The sequence below is a fragment of the Molothrus ater genome, chromosome 10, assembly GCF_012460135.2.
Source record: "Molothrus ater isolate BHLD 08-10-18 breed brown headed cowbird chromosome 10, BPBGC_Mater_1.1, whole genome shotgun sequence".
In the NCBI taxonomy this organism is placed as follows: Eukaryota; Metazoa; Chordata; class Aves; order Passeriformes; family Icteridae; genus Molothrus; species Molothrus ater.
In genome coordinates this window covers 11,337,967-11,353,307 of record NC_050487.2, presented here as the reverse complement: position 1 = coordinate 11,353,307, position 15,341 = coordinate 11,337,967, and the positions used below count along the sequence as shown (strand labels likewise).

General features: G+C 36.3%; 1 protein-coding gene across 9 annotated transcripts in view; it reads right to left on the bottom strand.

Annotated features, from left to right (window-relative positions):
* U2SURP (U2 snRNP associated SURP domain containing) overlaps positions 1-15,341 on the bottom strand; it is a 46,680-nt gene that overhangs the window by 10,663 nt on the left and 20,676 nt on the right. For 8 of the 9 annotated variants that reach the window (XM_054515918.1, XM_054515917.1, XM_054515915.1 and 5 more), the window contains 13 exons: positions 15,102-15,313; positions 14,117-14,160; positions 10,773-10,877; positions 9,492-9,558; positions 9,238-9,401; positions 7,937-8,099; positions 7,353-7,432; positions 6,229-6,316; positions 4,521-4,643; positions 3,469-3,625; positions 3,036-3,131; positions 2,318-2,384; positions 1,180-1,342 (listed from right to left, as the gene is read on the bottom strand). In XM_054515918.1, coding sequence (XP_054371893.1) covers positions 1,180-1,342; positions 2,318-2,384; positions 3,036-3,131; positions 3,469-3,625; positions 4,521-4,643; positions 6,229-6,316; positions 7,353-7,432; positions 7,937-8,099; positions 9,238-9,401; positions 9,492-9,558; positions 10,773-10,877; positions 14,117-14,160; positions 15,102-15,313 — 1,529 coding nt within the window. Of the gene's footprint in view, positions 1-1,179; positions 1,343-2,317; positions 2,385-3,035; positions 3,132-3,468; positions 3,626-4,520; positions 4,644-6,228; positions 6,317-7,352; positions 7,433-7,936; positions 8,100-9,237; positions 9,402-9,491; positions 9,559-10,772; positions 10,878-14,116; positions 14,161-15,101; positions 15,314-15,341 lie in introns of those variants that run through there. The other variant, XM_036388790.2, reaches the window with a different exon arrangement.

Below are 15,341 nucleotides of genomic sequence, written 5' to 3'. Positions count from 1 at the left end.
TTCAGAATTTATTCACTTAATATGGCTGTATATCAGGAACTATCAAACTGCTGTGCAAAGCAAGAGATTTCTAAGTGCTTAGTGAGAGTCTATTAATTTTAATAAAATCTGAATAGTTAAAAGGAGGCATATTTAAGAGAAACAACATTTGTGACATTCTAAAATATTATTGGCTGAACATTTCAGAAGAATATTATGGTGCTTTGCTAATGTCTGCTTTTAGCTAACTAGCACAGTATAGCATGAACAGGTAGGCAGCCACAACTCCACCTTCCAAACATTACCCAGGTTATAACCTGTCATCTGGAGATGCTACAACTGCAATAAGCATTCAGCAACTTCTTAAAATCATTTTAATGCACTGAACAGAAGCTACAAGAATTCTGGTATTCAATGTACCCTCGGGTCTGAATATTGAATACAAGCCAGGAAGTCATGTACAATTTTAAACCTGACTTTACATGGCAGTGTATGCCAGAAAGGCTTCCCTGCTACACAAAGCTCATGCTAAATTCCAGTTCTAGTTACCTTCTCAGTCAAGCACAAGCTCAGAAGCCAGAAAAAGCCAAAACAACCTCAGCTGATTAAGCTTACCAGCTAGATTAACACCTGTGCTTGGAGAAGAGAGCAGAACCAGGGAGCCCTACGAACTGCACGAGGGCTGCAATTAAAATACCTCCAACTCATGACTACATGAGTTAGCTGTATCTTTGTATTCTTTGTTTGATGGCTGAGACAGTGGGAATAGACACTTTTACATGCAGTAAAATACAGATACTTCAAGGCAAGAAACAGAAAAATCAAGAAAGATGGAGAACTAAGGCCACATCCAAAGGTGAATCCCAAAAGTTAGTTTTCCAAGAGGAGCAAAGTGTAAGGGTATCCAGTGACCTAAAGCTACCGTGGAACTGAAACAGAACACTGCAAAAGAACAGTCATTCTCAACAGGCAATATGCCCTGACTCTATTTTTCATTTTTTCCTTCATTACTTTAAACATGAAAACCAGGCAAGGTAAGGGTGTGAACAAACAAGCCTTTACAAAAATATACTGGACTACAACAAAACCCACCATATAATTATTTCAGTAAAAAAACCCTCCCAGTTGTATGTAGAGAACTCAGGGTGAGCTGAGGACTGGAAAGGTACAGAAGGGTGGCACAAAATACCCCACGCTCACCTCTATCTCTCGGAGTTTGGCACGCTTTTCCTCACTCATTTCTGAGTATTTGACTGATGACTTGGAGTCAGGCATTTCCTCTTTAATAGGGTTTGAATACATGTGTTGTTCTTCTGACTTAGAACTCTGTGTGTCTTCTTCATCTTCACTTTCTTCTTCTTGACTTTACAGAAAACATACAGAATTAACTAAGATGCCACAGATCTCTTAAGTATATATGAAATGTACTATTTCTCTTTCTTAGTTTCTAGGATTAGTTACTAGTTTTGAAATCTGTTAAATTACATAAGTCTGCAGCTACAAATTAGTCTCCATCTGTGAGACAGATCTTTCTCATTTAATTAAACTGTTGGTTTTTATGACTCACACAATTTACACTTTTCTTAGAAACAGAGTGCAGAAGAACTCATGCAATTTACAGTCATTAAATACATATCTATCTCAGCTACAAAAGGAAACTCACTCCCTCATCAGAAGCTCTAAGTGCTGTAATGGTGCTCTTCATGGAGATTAAGTTTAACAGAAGAACAATATTTACTCCTTTTGCTTTTGGGAGATAAACCTGAGAGATGGCAGATGCCCAAAATTATATTCCCAGGCTGGCCACTGAGTGCTGCAGGACTCCATGCAATGCAGGAAGTATTTACAGCATTAACTAACAGACCCTCTCAGCTGCCTGAAGAGCAAAGTAAAAGACAACTCAAAACCACCTTCTGCTGGCATGGAGCCTATCAGCATCCAGTGAAACACCTCAGAACATGACTCACTGTGCTCCCTCAGCAGCAGAAGGAAGAGGTTTAGATTCATTCATATATACCTGACAGCAAGATTTCAATACTATTACCTTAGCTCTTATTATTTGATGCTGAATTCTCAAATCAGCATAAATTCAAAGATTATAGTTAGCAACTCTACCAAAATATGTAATTTATCATGTTAGAAAAAAATCATGGGGGCTGAAAGCATGCTGCACTAAAATCCTGAGTTTTCTCCATTTTCTTGTTTTCCTACTTTCAAAATTTCATTTTTGTTCTACTCATGTAGAAAATAACATATATATCTTATAAGGAGTTCCAAAGACACTCAACCTTAGATACATAAAATAAGTATGTTTTCATTAGAATGAAAAAGTATTTACTTTTGAATTTCCTCCTCCTCAGATTCTTCATGTTGGTCGAAAAGCTCCCACTTAGAAGTAGTAACAGCTAGAAGAGACAGTAGGATAATTTTAACAACAAAAAAGCTACTACTTAATCTGAAAATTAGTATTTGTAATATAATTATAATAAGATATACATAGTATGTTACATATAATAAGAATTACAGTGTGGTAAAATTTAACAGCATCTAGCACTTAATACAGACTTATTTCACAGAAATATTCAACCACCCCATTATCAGAATATTTATGATTCACAGAGCTATTCATTCACACTGCATATCATATTGCAGTAAACTCTTCAAAAGCAGACAAGTATTTGTCAGTTTGCAAAACATTATCTTTCAAACCAAGATTTAAAAAGACTGCCAGCCACACGCTCACATTTTTGTTGTTTGTTTTCAGTATTTATTCTTAAAAAACTGGAAGTTACTTTTAAAGGTTGATCGGTTATTTAAGTAGAATAACCATAACAGAACACACTATTTTCCTTTTTGGTTAAAAATTCAGTGAACAAGTTACAAGGAAAAATCCTACTATGTTACAACATGAATCCTATTAGCATTTTAATACAGATCAGCTGAAAATAATCATTACATAAGTGACAATATGCTTTCAGAAAAGATATTTTCAGAAAAGATACTTTCAGAAAGATACTTTCAGAAAGATACTTCAGAAAGATACTTTCAGAACTAACCTTGAGCTTCCAGTTCCGATTCATCCACTGCTTCCCACTTTGAAGGGGCAACTTTAAATATAGGCTCATTCTTTTTTGAGTCTTCAGCTGTATCCACTGGTGGAGAAAGAGACACAGAAAAACAACTTAGAAAGCTTCTCAGAAGTTGAAACCATAAAGTACTAACAGTCAGAACTAAACAATGAAATGGATTATACAATCTTAGTATTTGCAAAGTAAAGAAACCAGGGTTTAGATCCTGCTGTGTAACATCAGAAAACACCTCCTGTGTTTCTGAAGCAATTACTATCTCAAGACAGTAGAGCATATTGAAATTAATCAACATGTTACAAAGCTACATGCCAGATCAATTCTGGGCTGTATTTCTAAAAACTACGCAGGAAGAAAAGATCCAAGACTGAAGAATCAATCTGAAAGTTCAAACATTTCGTACAAGGAACTCCATCAAGATCATCATCCAGAGATTTAATTGGGACTCCATCTAGATCATCAATAGGAGCAGCATCAATAGGAATTCCATCCACATCTTCTAGTGGAGCACCATCGAGCTCTTCCTCAATGGGAGCACCATCGAGATCATCTGGTACTTCCTGAAAGCAAATAATAGGTCATTATTTCAAGCACAAATTTATATTGCTTTTCTTCACTTCTCCAATTATCAAGTAATTTCTTTTTAAAGAATCACTTTTACAAATACCAAAACCTCAATACCAAAATATCTACTTCAACAATTGCTGCTAAGCAGTATAGTTGCTTATTGTAGAGGAAATAACACAACAATATCTTCCTTTAAAAAATTACAGGCAAGAACTTTAATTTGTTCACAATGTACTGGAAGCTTTCCAGCTTCCCAGCTCAAAAGAGCTATTACATTGAGGTTTAGCTCAAAGTCAGTCAATTAGAGTCAGATAATCATACTTCCTTGATATGAAAGTTTCCCCAAGACCAGTAAAATGAAAAACTGACACAAATAGATCATTTAGCAGGAACACCAATTTAAGGAACACACAAATTATAAATACAGCTGTGTATTCTAACTTGTTAGGTACAGGCACTGTCCTTCATATGTGTGTGTTCACCCTACTTTTCCACTTCAAGAAATCAGCTTTAGTTAAATTATACTGCAGGTGTCCCTCCCACTGCTCTGAAAGGCATCTTTGCACACAGTTACACTGCACTCAGTGTATTACAGAGTATTTCCAGCACAAAGGAAATACCTGTCATTCTGTACTAGTCTTTGCTGTGAAACACTTTCACACTGTAACTCCACCACAGCACCTAATCTACAAGCAAGAAACACATGAACAGAATAAACAGTATTTGCTTCGGAAAATATGTTACAACTCTATTTAGGAGCAAGGACTTGGAAGAAAGAAAGGCTTATTCACCCTAAAGGAGAGAGTAAAAGAATCCTTGCCAGCTCTATTTTATATTTTAACTCATTTTCCCCTGCCGTCTGCGAGCATCACTCCTGAGGTCACTTACCTCTGTTTCTTTATCTTCCATGATATTTACAAGTCCCAAGAAAATATTCTGTAGTTTGATCAGAAATGGTTCTGGATAGATTGCCCAGTCTTCCCATGCTCGGAAGCATGTCATCACCCGTTGCTAGAAGCAAGAGGAAAAAATAAATGCTAAAACATTTGTATTGAGAAATTTTATGTGATGGGAAAAAGACCACAGAGAACTACTACTGTAGGCAATGATTCTTAGGTAGTTCCATACTGAAGTATATTGCAACAATACCATGCTGGGGAAGACCAGTAATTTTACAAAAATACGTATACAGGAACTACATTTTGAAGTAATCCCACTTGGGTTTCATTTTCCCTTTAAATTCCTGTTACATTATCCATTTTGGCTGTTGCCAGTTCTACCCTGACAGTAAATTTCATTCTACCCCAATGTTCAAAGCAGGTGCCTCTACCAAATCTAAGAGAAGATATGTGTTTGTAAAATAAAATAACTAAAATTAACATTGGCTTATACATATTATTGAACTTAAATTGTGTTCCTACTTTCATTTTATTCAGCCTGGAGAAGGCTCTGGGGAGACCTTAGAGCCCCTTCCAGCACCCAAAGTGGCTAAAAGACACCTGGAGAAGGATTTCTTACAAGGGCAGGTAGTGACAAAGAAAAAGGGGGAAATGGCTTTAAACAGAAAGAGGGTTGGCTTAGATTAGGTGTTAGCAAGAAATTATTCAGTGTGAAGGTGCTGTGGCAATGGCACAGGTTGCCCAGTGAAGCTGTGGCTGCCCCATCCCTGAAGTGTTCAAGGCCAGGCTGGATGGAGTTCTGAACAACCTGGTTCAATGAAAGGTATTCCTGCCCATGGCAGGGGGTTGGAACAGCAGATCTTTAAAGTGCCTTCCAAAGCCAAATCATTTTATCATTTTCCTTTTTAAAAAGCGTATTTGAAAAGATGTATTTCAGTTCAAGTTTGACACACTAAATGTAATTGAAGATGTATATGTATTAAAGAAATCTTCCTCTCTTTATCATATAATTTAAGAAAGTTTTAAAATAGCAGATAACTAAAATTGATTCTCAATCTAGAGCAATTGAGAGCAGGAGGACAACCAGGATGAAGATCTTAATTCAGACAAACTAACTACTCTGTAAGCTATGTATTTAAAGCTTCTGACTGAAAAACAAAAAGAAAAAAAGTGCAGAGACATCATGAAAAGAGAAAGACAGGGGTCAAGCATGAGAAGCAGAGAGCATTTGACCTCAAAAACCACTTTCAAGTACCCATGGTCAGACTGCTTATCAGAACTATAAATAAAGCCTGACACACAAAAAAACGTTTAGAAGTAACTTTATGCTGTTCTGCCCAGAAGCTTCTTTCCCACACTGAGCACTTCCACACAAGTTCACTTCTGAAACTGAAATACAGGTGGCCCTGAACAGTAAGAAATCTAGAAAGCCCTGCTTGCAATTCAAGTGATAGATTAGATATCCTCTCAACTCCACAACTGTACATCTACTGGTACACTTCAGCTGGCAGATGCTCATTATCTTCCTTCACTGCAAGGCTATCCTTGCAAAAGAGAAAACTTTTTAAAAATTATTCTTTTAAAAGCCTAAATAGGGACCTTGATGTCTAAGCCATCTATGATAGTATGCAATCTCTTGTGCAGGAGCATCTATTTATGTGACTTCTATGTCATGTAAATAACAATGAAATACATACCTTGAAATTTTCAGACTGTAAATGGCCTTGTATTGTACGGTAAGTAGCATTGAGATCAGAGAATATCTGACATAATTTTGTTTCAAAACTAGAATTAAACATATACATTTCTTTAGTTAAACTTTGTAATATATGTTTTCTGGACATACACAATTCATGAAAATACCTGGGACACAGGACTCAAAAGCACAAGGTTCTGATCCTTACAGTAGCCATGAACTGAACTATAAAGCAAATATGATTACTATATATTAAATCACCTTGGACAACAACAGAACTGTGAAGGGAGATCTTCACATCTGCTGCAGTCTCTTTATACACCCTGGAAAGATTGGAGGACGATAAAAGGAGTTTTACAACCTTAAATAGAATGAAAGAATTGTCTCAAAATTCAATCTGTATTTGAAAAAATCTTAGTTATATTTGTATTCTAATTTATTCAGTGAGGCACTCAATGAAAGCACAGTGAGCAACAGTTGCCCAGCTTCCCTTGAGCTTCTCACAATGTGCAAAAAATAAACCAGCACAACACAGACACATTGCAACAGGAAACATCAACTGCAATCACTAGTTTTGTAACATGCTGAGTATTTCCTACCATGCTGCCCTAACATCAGAGAGACCCCAGGAACTAGACACAAACATTTAATATGACAAAGATACTGTCCCATGGACGTTTTTCCTAAATTCCTCTCAGCATCTTAAAAATAAAGTACATAATATCCCCTTATACCTCATTCAAGCTTTATGGAAAGTTACACCACCCTCATTTTAATAAAAATAAATGTTTAAAAATGTACTTCTTTTCTTGAACTATCTGCTATACCGTATCTTGAATATTATCTACAGCTCTTTCTGTCAAGAGGCACATGAGATATTCTCACCTTTATGGAGTGAGTTCCATGCAAATGGTCCCTTGCATAGGGCACATACATTTTTTGCATTACCAACATGCTACATCTTACACATTTTCATGCAAACAGATATAAATACCATCAGTCTGTAATAGCAGTAGCACAGAAAAGTCTGAATTTCCCACAACCACGTTTATCCAGAGATGTACATACAGAGATGAATATAAGAAGGAGGTTTTTTTAACAGCCAATCACCTAAAATATACTTACAATTTTCTATAGTAGGAAGCATTGGCAACTTTAGCTGAAGAGTTGTACAACACATCCGACACTAGATACAATCTTGCGATCTACAATAAAAAACGGTCAAATTAAGAAAAGTCCAATTTAAATTCTTCTGAAAATAAAGGCATTTTCACAGAAGGAATACAAGACAGTTTGAACCATCTGGAAGTACCTAATTAGAACTAAGTGTAGCACAGCTATATTAATAAACACGTTAAGAGGCATTTATCCCCCTGTAATGCTGTAGGGTACTAACTGCTGTAACATATCACCACAGCACTACAAAGGAGAATCATGGCATTCCTGTTTTAATTGTCTCTTTTGAACAAATCATTTCACTTGTCTTAATTTCACAGTAAGGCAGAGTATCACTTCCAAGCAACTTCAGAAAGAATAAAACATATGTAGCAAAATTCCACAGGAAGAGATGATACTTAAATTCAAGTCCACACTTTAGTACAAATTCTCAACACTACCTGAAACTTATGAAATAATGCTTCTAAATTACATGCACATGCTGCTAAGTGAGCTCTTCCCCCAAAATACAAGATTATAGAAAATCTCCACACCTTCTTAGGAAGAGGAGTCTTGAGGATGGACAATGACTCTGTAATGCAATCCACAATTTCTTCAGCAGCTTCTGCATTATTTAGACAGAAGACCATTGCATCACCAATGTCATTCTTCCGAGGTGTTAACCCACGTAGGATTTCCTCTAGTTTGTCCCTCTGTCTGAAATACCAGGAATTTTAATACTTTCAATACAAAATTAAAAGTACTTTGCGAATTTCCGTTTAACAATGTTTTTTTTTTTGTTTTTCCATCTTTAGGAGAAATTCAATTTTCAATATTTTTATATTCTTTTGCCCGAGTTCTTTAAGTGGTTCATGACTTTATGTGTCCATATTATATAAAGTGCAAAAAATTCTCACTCAAGTCTTGATTACATACAGAAATCAAGGAAAAATACTTGAGAAATAGTTAATTAAGCACATCAGTATCTCTAATAAAGTAATTATCTTTCTGGATTTAGTTTTGGCCTAAACCAAATGGATAAATCTAAAGCATGCAAGTAATTTCTGGTACAGAATAAGAAACACTAGATTCAGAAAGCTAATAAATAAACAATTACTTCACATTTTTCCTGACCTTCATATGCAGAGAACTTTTTAAAGAGAATCTCTTTTTGAGCCTTTCGAAAAGAAGGCATAAGAAACAAACTGTGTATTAAAACCTACAGAAGCATGACTGTTGTGATAATTATGATGAGAAGAGTAAAACAAAAAAAAAAATCCACATGTTAGTAGCACATTTGTAACAACAGTAGCAAAATTAGGAAAAAGCAGGTCTCTATTTCCAGTGCCACAGCCACCCCCCGTACACTGACACCTCACAGCAAAGAACTCTGATGATTTCTCTCTTCCTGTTTATTAACAACAGCTCCCAATTTTAATTTCTGATGAACAGCATCAGTAAGTTTTACTGTACTGTTTTTGTACTGTTTTGCTGTAAGATTACAGCAACTGTTAGTTTGTGAGGTCCTAACAATGTTGAGAAAGATGCTACATATCCTCAGCTACACACAGCAGCAAATGGGGAAAAACTCTCATCTTCCTAATTCCTTTCAAATTAAGGGTTCATAACACTGGAATGAAAGGTTCAGTGATGACAAATCTAACCAAATCAAGAATGTATTTAGCAACAAGTATGATCAGAAGCACTGAGGTGAAGAGACACTTACTCAGACACATACATAGTGCTATGACAAGTATGACAACTCAGGGGATGACACATTAGAACTACAAAAACACAAGGGGCAAACCCAGGCAGCCCAGCTATCAAGGGAGCACCATCCATCAGTGGTACATACTCTTCCTTAAGTGCACCCTTCTTGTTCGGTTCCTCCACAAATGCTTCTGTTTCTTGCTCTTCTGACATCCCATGCAGGTATGGATTCAATGGTGGTGGCCTCCAGAAGGATCCATTTTTGAACATGCGGAAATCTTCTGTCCTCCACTTGGTTGGAGCATCCCCCTATGAAAAAAAAACAGAAGTATTTTTACTGTGGTGTTATTTTACTTCACTATGCTTGAAGCTATGAACTATCACCAAAATTCTACTTGCCTGAAGAATTGAATAAAGCTTCCATCTATAATACACATGGGCTGGAGTCTGGTTTTCAAACAAAAACCTAAACCAAAGAGCAAAGAAAATACATACAGCATATTACAAATCTTGAACTGACACAAATTTAAAGGAAACAATAAAAAAAACCCCAACCAAACCCTGTTCAGAATCCCACCTCAGCTGCAGAGAGAATACAAGGAGCTAAAATCATGTACACCCACAGCACAGTCAGGCAGAACATGTGCAACTGCTCCACACACTGATACACACACACACATGCAATCTACAGAGAGCAGAGCTCCCCAAAGGCACAGCACTGCTCAGAACTCAAGAGCAGAACAAACAGGGTCAGAAAGAACAACTGTGCAACCTCACAGCAAAGCAGAAGAATCATCAGTGCAAAGAGTCACTACAGGAGCAGCTGCAGCCTCAGCACAAGTGATGCAGGAGCTTGCAGTTGCATAGTGAGGTCATCAAATACTAAACTGAAGATTTCCACCAGTAAATTGTCTGGCAGAACACTGGCAACATCTGATGGAGGATGTAGGGGACAAGCAGCCCATTTTTAATGGCCAGGATATTTTCACCTGTATTATCTTCTCACTTTACATATAAAAATCATAATGAAGCACTTCAAACTTACTGCAAACAAAACACTGCTAAAAAGTAACTAACATTTCCCTCAAAACTAACATTCCCCTCAAAGCCTTTTTTGAGAGACTGCATTTCACAAGAAATTTAGAAACCAGTCCTTTTGTATTCCATTAAGGACAAGTGCTCAAAATTCTCAAAACTTCCCGATGTCAGCTGAAGTTTAGTTCTATTTTAACTGACATAGAAGAAAAATTACTCCGAGCTCTTGCTAAAGGTTGAAAAATAGGCTTCAGGAAGAGTGGATCTCACATTGAGTTTATCTGTTTGGGGGAGGAGGGGGATTTTTTGTTTTTTTAAACCGTATGCTACTGCTTCCACTGATTGTGAATACCTCAAAAGAGTACGTGTTAAATGGTATTTATTTAAATATACAGAAATTTATTACATAGCCTGTGTGTGTACTATTCTACTTATTTATACGTATACATTAGTAACAATTGGAAGAAAAGTGTATTCTGCCTTATATAAGGATTATACAGCCATAGGTGTGATTTGTAAAGTTTGCATCTGCACATAAAGATGGACACAGCAGAAGTCAGTCTTCTTAGTATTTTGAGAATGCAGAGTATTAACAGCAGTGAAACCAGCTGGTGTTATTTGCAAGTGAAGCAATGCAATAAGCACCTGAACATGGGGTTGTTGATTTCTCGGTTCATGATCATGGCTTCGAACATGGGCCCTTCCCGAACCACAAACTCTATCATTCGATGTATCAAAGCGAGCAAATTCCTACAACAACAACACAGTTAAAGAAAAATTGATTCAGACCTAACACTATATAAAACTACACTCCACCTAAGATACTACAACTGTGCAGGAGATTATTTTGCTGTATTGTTAAGAAATCTGCATAAAAGGTAAGGCAACATGGAACATATTATAGCTTTGCATCACAGACACGGGCATTCTAAAAATCAAACCATGCCTAGCAGTGGTGGAGTAAGAATTTAAGAGACCTCCTTCCTAAATTTCCATGTCTTAGCCTAAACCATGTCCTCCTTAGCAGAAACCTGACACACAAATATGGGCACCTGAGCACCAAAGTACAATTAGCTATCAAAAACTAAGCCCTTATCTACATTGTCTAGAATAAGACTGAAGTGTTAGCTAAAGTTCCACACGGGAACAAGTGGCTGAATATTTTGCTCAAAATAAAACACACATACTTCTGATTGTTCAATACAATCTGAATTCAGCTTTCAAACTATTCAAGTATGAAAGGAAAAGCAAATAGCCTTCTTGGTGCAAAACAGGGCAATGTATTTATTAAATTTAGATCATATCTTTTTGGTCAAGACTCGATTACTGGCATAGAACAAAACTGTCCATTCTTTTGTGTCATAGCATCCCATGTTCCCTCCCTCAGACACACAACAGAGCTAAATCACAATTAAAATAAAGAAAAAATCTGTATCCCTTCATTCAGCACTACATCCTGAGACAGGCAAGAAGTGGATGTGAAGTGCACATTTTTCAATGCAGAGTCATTTCTAAGCATGCTAACAGGAGACAGTCAGAAAAGCTTTATCAAAAAGAGTGATAGCCAGTTTCCACCCTTTTGGGGTTTTATGGAAACAGTGTCCAGAGTTTTTAAAATAGGTTACCTACATATACCAAAAGTTTCACAGCACGTGTCCTTTGAATGTGATGCAAGCCAAAAAAAAATACAGATTTTTTGCATTTTTAAAATTCTTTTCTTAGATGCAACAAATGAATATTGGGTTTTTACATGTAATTCATTAGATATCCATATAGCACTTTTTTAATGACTAAAATTCCATAAATGTTACATTGTCAAGTTGCAGAATTTTCTATTACTTCTTAGCAGTGAGGTGACTATTTTCTACCATGAGTATTCCAAGTTCTGCCACAGATATAATGCACTAGATCAAAACAAAATCAACTTAAAAAATAGTAATAATAGAATAGTAATAGAATCCTACCCCAGCCATCTGCAAGTGCTCTTTTAGGCCATCTAGCACTGAATCTACACTTGCCTCAAATATTACACAAATAAAATCAAACAGCTATCGGTTCAATTTTCCTGTCTGCTTTTTATAATCCCAGAAACACTGCAAAGAGGAGATAGTTTCAACAATTCTGTAGCCATTTTATTTACAGCAGTGTTCTGAAAGTCTGAACAGCCAGACTCTTCTTGTTATATGAACTGTATTTGAAAACATCAGCAAGAAACAAATCTACAATAGCTTTAAAGCTATGACAGCATTCATTTATTTTAAGGCAAATCCAGTGTGATCACTTCTGGCTTCCTGCAAATCATCATTGGTTTTCATCTAATTTTTCCTTCATCAAGTAAAATCAAGTTGTGTAAGAGCAGCTTATGATTGAAGAAGAACATCTGCTTCCTAAGACTTCCAGTGCATGAAAATAGATTCAGCTCATCCCTATCTGAAAGAGGTTGTTACAGGCATTTTGGTATGTAAGATGTGACTGCTTGGAAGTGAATTTCTCAGAAAAAATAATTTACTATGCATACTCAAGGTTTGCTGTTTACTAAGAAGAAAGAGATGTTAAAAATAGTATTGAAAATTTCTCATCAAAGGAGAATAATTAAACGTATTAGCCCACTGAGGTCAGTCAAAATTTCTGCACGATGGGACACACTGAGTAATGAATGGTCTTAGCAATTGTCATTGGCAACTTCCAAAATCATCAGGAAAAGAATTATTAGAAGTGTTTTCAAATACAGTTCATTTAACACGAGTTCTTATCATACAGGCTTTTAAAATGCTACAGTAAATAAAATGGACATGGAAAAATAAAAATTTTTCTCTGCCAGCTACTCTGTGAGCACTGTACAGTTTTACAAGTACTTGTTCTGCTACTCAATATGTTTCTCAAATCAAGACTCCTGGTTGGTCACCCCAATTATTCAAGTTTCTACCCAACAAAAATTGTACTGTCTTAAAATTCCATCAAAAATACAGTACATTGGACATGTACTGACAGGTTTGTTAATGCACTATAACCAGCTCACAAACCTCCTTCTGCCCCCTCCCCCCACGCGAAAAAAGAAAAAAGGGACTTTGTGACAATTAAGACAGTGTAGTAAAAAACCCATAGTGCATTATTTTAAAAGGTCATTTAGCTTAAGTTGGCCAACAAAAAAAGGTTTTTCAGTTATAATAAAACCACATTTATTGGAGCCGATCGTACCAATGTCTGGTCAAAAACTGTATACTTTCCCAATCCATCCCATGATGTTTTCCTGGTCCCCCGCTGCCGCAGACAGTTCAGCTGGTGTTGCTCACCAAGGCCAATGTCAAAGAGAATTTGGTAATCTTTTGTGCTTCTTTACTTTTAAAACAGTGTTGTGTTCCTATGTTTGGGAAAAGGCTTTAGCTTAACTGAGCAAGAGTATACCTAGACTAGCGTGAAGGTAGGAACAATGGAAAAATGGAAAAATATCCTTGCAATAATACAAAAGTATCTTTTTCAGTGACAAAAATTATTAACTGCTACATTTAAAAAATTAGCAGAAATCAAAACTGAATTGGTTTCAATTGAACTGGTTATAAAATGTACAAGTCAAAAAAAAAAAGGAAAAGAAAAAAGAAGAAAAAAAAAAACAAGAAAAAAGAAAATTAAAAATATAAAACCCCACAGCTGCATCCCCATATGCAGAGGTTTATGTCAGGACTTAGGCTACATCTGTAAGACAGTGTTTCACCCTAGTGTTCACTCACAAAATTACCCTGCATCACTTTCTAGGGATCAAATTAAATGCAAAAGATAATTACTTAAGTCCACCCTCAAAAAAACCCCAAAAACAGTTAATAAGACAAGAATAGTTAGACTGTAAACCACACACATTTCTTTTAAGTGTTATAAAATAACCATTGCTCAGTCAAGCCATTACCTTTTCCACAACATCACCATTTTTCTTTAAAATTCCGAAGGGGAAATTTTCTATATTTAGATCAGTAATAATAAAGAAAAACATGTACCTTTCTGTTGGGATAACCACTTTGACTATGGCTTGCGACAGAGTCTGTATATGAAGTCACATCAGATAATAAACATAGAATATGTGAGTATTGTTAACAAGTAACAAGCAAAAATATACATATGCAATGAAAATACTACACATCTATCACAAACTTTGCAGGCAATCACTGCTGTGAAGTTATAACTAAGCAATTACACAAAATTCAAATGGTTGTGTCAGTGAACCATGAAGGTTCACTAATTGCAAAGTATCAGAACATTCCTGTCAGAATGTACATTGAGGCACTGAATAGGAACTATGCTGAATATATAAGAAAGGAGTTCTTACGTTTATGAAAAGATTCTAAACTATTTGACTTGGATCATGTTGGTATTACTTTATTCCCAAGTCTTACAAAAAACAGCCCTGGCATTTAAGTGTCATTCAAAGAATCAATAAATTCTTACAAATGTAAATCAAGTTGGTTTGTGATTTCAAGATACTTACCCTTTTATCAGCTAATACTCCACAAAAAGAAAAGTTTGAAAACTGACTCCATAAGTAGCATAAAATACTTACTCAATGTCCAGATTAATTACCTTCTACACAAAATACATCAACTCTTCTAGGGTAAAAATAATGCTACCCAAATTAAAATGTAGGATTTTCCATAAGGAAAACAATTTAGATACTGCAATTTGGCAGCCAAGAAAAGGGGGGGACGTAGGAGAAAAAAATCCAGGGAGCCTGGAGGGGGAAAATGATAGCCAGATTTTAAGCAGCACTAAATTAACCAAGAGCCAATATACTGTACCCTAACACAGACATGAAACAGAGCTTCAGGAATTAAGTAGGTTCCCTTGGGCTACAGCAGGGAGCCAGAGAATTTGCAGACTAAGGGCTGCCAAAGTCAGCCTGAACAATGCAAATCTATGAAGCCATTGAAATACTGTCACAGATGTAGTATTTAACAATGAGATACGGCCCAGGGTACTGTAAGTTACCTTCTCAAAATCCTCCTTGTTTTTTGGTGGTGGTAACATTGGAGCATTGGGATTCTTCAACCTCTCCCTAGGCTGGGCATTGAAAGGCAGTCCTGACGGGGGTGGCGGCAGGGTGTGCTCCATCATGGAGGGCGGAATGTAGATGGGATGTGGTGGGATAGGAACAGCTTTGCCCCAGCCCAGCTTCATTTCAAACGACATTATCATCTTGCCTGAAAAAGTGAAAAAAAACCCCCTCCA